We start from the raw sequence: 3,817 nt of genomic DNA, 5'->3' as shown, positions 1-3,817 counted from the left end.
ATGCTTTCCATAGAAGGACACCTATATATACACATACACCAAAGAAACCGTGAGTTTATATGGTTAAGAAAGGATGAAACACAAAGAGTTTACATAGTAACAAAACAGGGTAACACATTCCTGGATATAAACTGGAAATTTACATCTGTGAGTGGCTTACTGGTATTAAATAATACCTGTTGAACTATACTGTATTATATGTACTGTATGTAAGCATTTGTCGTAAAGTTTATATGATCCCAAAGTTATCTTTGTGAAGTAAAAGATTTTGTACTATGCATTTGTTTGTAAACTCATGATAACTGAGAGAAAGGTTGATTGAATGGTTTGCATATATATTTATAATACATTGTGATTGATAGATCTGTGTTCACAATTAACAATTCACAATTAATATGTAATGGTGAGTTACTTGATGGGGTTGCTGAGATGTTTGATATTTGGTTGGTGTAGGTCCATTCGACAATGAAACATAGAAATGTTGCAGATATACTTCTCATGGATTTGTAGTTGGGATGTATTAACAGCTGGGACCCTCTGTATGTGATTGTCTTGGTACTGGGTTAACTTTTTAGGAAGGTTACATAGAAAGAATATCTGAGATGAAATTGGTGCTGTAGTATTCAACATTACCAATGTTTAGGAATAAAGGCATTTGTCTTTCTGTTCACATTTTCGACTTCACTTGATCTGCTATATTTCTTTACCACCATTGCACACACTGATTCCTATGCACTGTCACATACTCTCTTCCCTGCAATATGTTCATCATCATCATCATCATTTTATTATATAGCGCCAACATATTCCGTAGCGCTTTACAATTGGGGACAAACATAGTAAACTAATAAACAAACTGGGTAAAACAGACAAAGAGGTAAGAAGGCCCTTCCGCAAACTTACAATCTATTGGATTCACGCTTTCTTTCACAGTTACTTGATTAATCTTTCTTCACTATTATTATTTTTTATCTATACCATAAAACTGCATTGTGCAGGGAAGGCAGATTTAAAATATGACAGATTTAGAGTTGGGGAGAGAGGGTGTCCTACCTGAACTCTAAATTGCATTGTCAAAATAAAGCTGTCCAGTATTTGTGTGCTACGGGAAAAGCAGCCGGTATGTTTCCTGCATGCAAAAATAAATTAATTTGCTTAGCTCCTAACTCTAAATGCAAACTGAGTGCCTACATTCTGCATGACAATTCCTGCAAATGTACTATATATTGTACTAGTAAATGTATTCTGTAGTATAAGAGTCTGTAGTGTACACACCTCAGACTCTGTAAAAACAATATCCAAAATGGCTGAATTAGTTTTGTACAACCAAATGTAAAATTCACAATTTTACAGTTATAATTGGATTTTGTTGGAAGTGACCATAGGGCATAATATCAAAGATTTAAGTTTATACTTTTTTTTAATTGGCTAATAAATTTTCCTCTTTGTTGTCAACTAATTGCAATTTTAAGCTGAAAGCTCTAAAATATCTCAGCCTAAAATCTTGCCTCTGTTTGTCTGCCAGTCTTCTCTTAGATCCACCTCTTGTGTACAGTATATATAAGTAGCTGAATTTCATCATTATCAAGTACTAATGAAAGAACATTCAGCTCTTTCCTTGTACATATCTGAGAACTCCATTTTAAAGTGATTGAAAGAGCTGAAATACTCTCTGAGAAGTTACTATAGATAAAAGGAGATATTTTGAGTAGATAAGTTCAGAATTATTTTTATAGTGTTAAATAAAGTTTGTTTGTTTATACCTAGGGTTTATTTTGTGTACTCTTACAAATAAATGTCATTGTTCAAACTGAATAGGCAAATTATTTTTAATAGTGTGTATAAACTGGACAGATTTTTCGAGCCTTTTGCTCATAATACAGCTGTTTTTCATGTCCATGGAGACTAATAATTACCTAGATGATTAGGTTTTTAACATGTTTAAGGATATTTTCTGACACTCCTAATAATGCAAATGTATAGCAGTCATTCAAACATTTGCTTTTATTTTATAACCCAGAATTCCTCAACCTTTTAGTGTCACACACCCCCTTATGACATTAAATGTCCACCAAGTAGCCCCAATTGTATATGAATTTATCCAAAGAGTCCCCTAAACTGTAATTTATACAAATGTTTATGTTTACAAAGTAATCCTTTGTCTTAAAATGTTTTAAGAAGTACCATTATAATTTGTTTTTACTATGTTGTATTAATTCCTTTTTAAACTGTTATTTTGAGTTTAATTTAACTGGTGTTACTACTTAAATCTAAGGTACCTACATATACCCAGGGGCTAGCTGACAAATGTTAACCCAGGGAACGACACTATGTTCAGCAGCCTATTAGAAACATTTTAAAGGGAAAAAAATGCAGGTGACCAAGCCCAGGGGACAAATGCCCCCAGCCCAGTGAATCCCTGCACATAACACATGTTAAGGGACACAGGTCTAACTGGTGCTAGACAAAATCTAATTCTAATGTTTGGAAATAACCCCTCATAGTTATAATGTTTTATGTGGTGTTCTCAATTACATTATTAGTTATGCAATTTGTATTGTGATTTTATGAATGATATAAATGTATAATACCCAATGTCCTGTGTTTTTGGATTTCATTTTAACTGGTCTAGGTTTTGTTCTTCCAATTATGTGCATTGTTCTTTGAGTGACTTGGTTGTTTTTTACATGATGAATATATCTACACTTAGTGCTATTTATTGAAACCAAGACTTCTCTTGATTTTAAAAATTAAATTGTGTAATGTATGATGTGGTGAAGAACGCTACATCAAACTTCACTATTGGGAAGGTTTGGGAATTACAAATGAATCAGCACTTATGAATCGAGTCATCTCTCATTACTTGTTATCACTCGTTCCCCACTATGCATCTATCATCACTTCTCATAGTCACACATTAGAAGCATGTTTGATTCTGAAACAATATGATTCCAGTCTGATTCTGGTGTTAGACTGGTAATAACCTAAAATTTACACTGTGAAGAACTGCTTCAGATTACTTTGCACAATTTCTACTATTTGCTATAAAGTAAAACTTGTTAGTTTGGGCCTTTAAAACAGGATATATATGGATATATGATCTTGTACAGCACAGTGCTTTATGATTTGTATTTTTTTATCTTTTAGATTACAAAAGAAAATAGAGATGAAATACAACAAGAAATTGTGAACTTCATAAAGGACTGCTGCAAATAAGAAGTCAAACAGTACTTAAATCCATCAGCATCTAGTAATTATCATTGGTTCCTATTGTAAACTAATTATCTCTATGCATGGAATAAACTCATAAAATGTTGTATTCAAACCATATAGTCAATCTGTAATTTAATAACTAGTTATTCTATATTACAAAGGAAAAATGTATTTACATGGTGTCCAATGTTATTTTACAATGGCTCACCATCTTCAACTCATAAGTTTTCTACTCCATACCATTTCCCTAACAAACAAAACATATTTTGAGTTTAAACAAATCCATACATCTACACTACCCTACAAAATATAACTTTTTCTCCCCATATACCCAACCATTTGCTTACCTCTCAGCTTATATTGTATGTCCTGCTACACACTTCACTCTGCAGTCTCAGGTCTCTCACAGCCCTCACTTCTTATATACTCACTTCCAAATAACTCTCATGCCTATAAACTTTCCACCATATTGTATTGTCTCACAGGGCTATAGAATGCTTGCATTTTGCAGCTAATTTTAAGTTCTGCATTTCCATTTCCATTATTGCCTACGTAGACTTGCATATGGAACCAAAACTTTATTAGTTTTTCAATGAAAAAATTT

The 3,817-nt window shown here is 32.7% G+C and overlaps 1 protein-coding gene across 4 annotated transcripts in view; it reads left to right on the top strand.

Moving 5' to 3' along the window:
* Positions 1-3,325, top strand: part of NTPCR (nucleoside-triphosphatase, cancer-related) — a 92,453-nt gene extending 89,128 nt beyond the window's left edge. For all 4 annotated transcript variants that reach the window (XM_075203460.1, XM_075203459.1, XM_075203461.1 and 1 more), the window contains one exon: positions 3,148-3,325. In XM_075203460.1, the coding sequence (XP_075059561.1) occupies positions 3,148-3,216 (69 nt within the window). In that variant the 3' untranslated portion in view covers positions 3,217-3,325. The remainder of the gene's footprint in view (positions 1-3,147) is intronic.
* Positions 3,326-3,817: the final 492 nt, after the last annotated feature.

Source organism: Mixophyes fleayi, chromosome 3 (assembly GCF_038048845.1).
Source record: "Mixophyes fleayi isolate aMixFle1 chromosome 3, aMixFle1.hap1, whole genome shotgun sequence".
Taxonomy (NCBI): domain Eukaryota; kingdom Metazoa; phylum Chordata; class Amphibia; order Anura; family Limnodynastidae; genus Mixophyes; species Mixophyes fleayi.
This window is presented reverse-complemented; position numbering and strand designations above follow the sequence as displayed.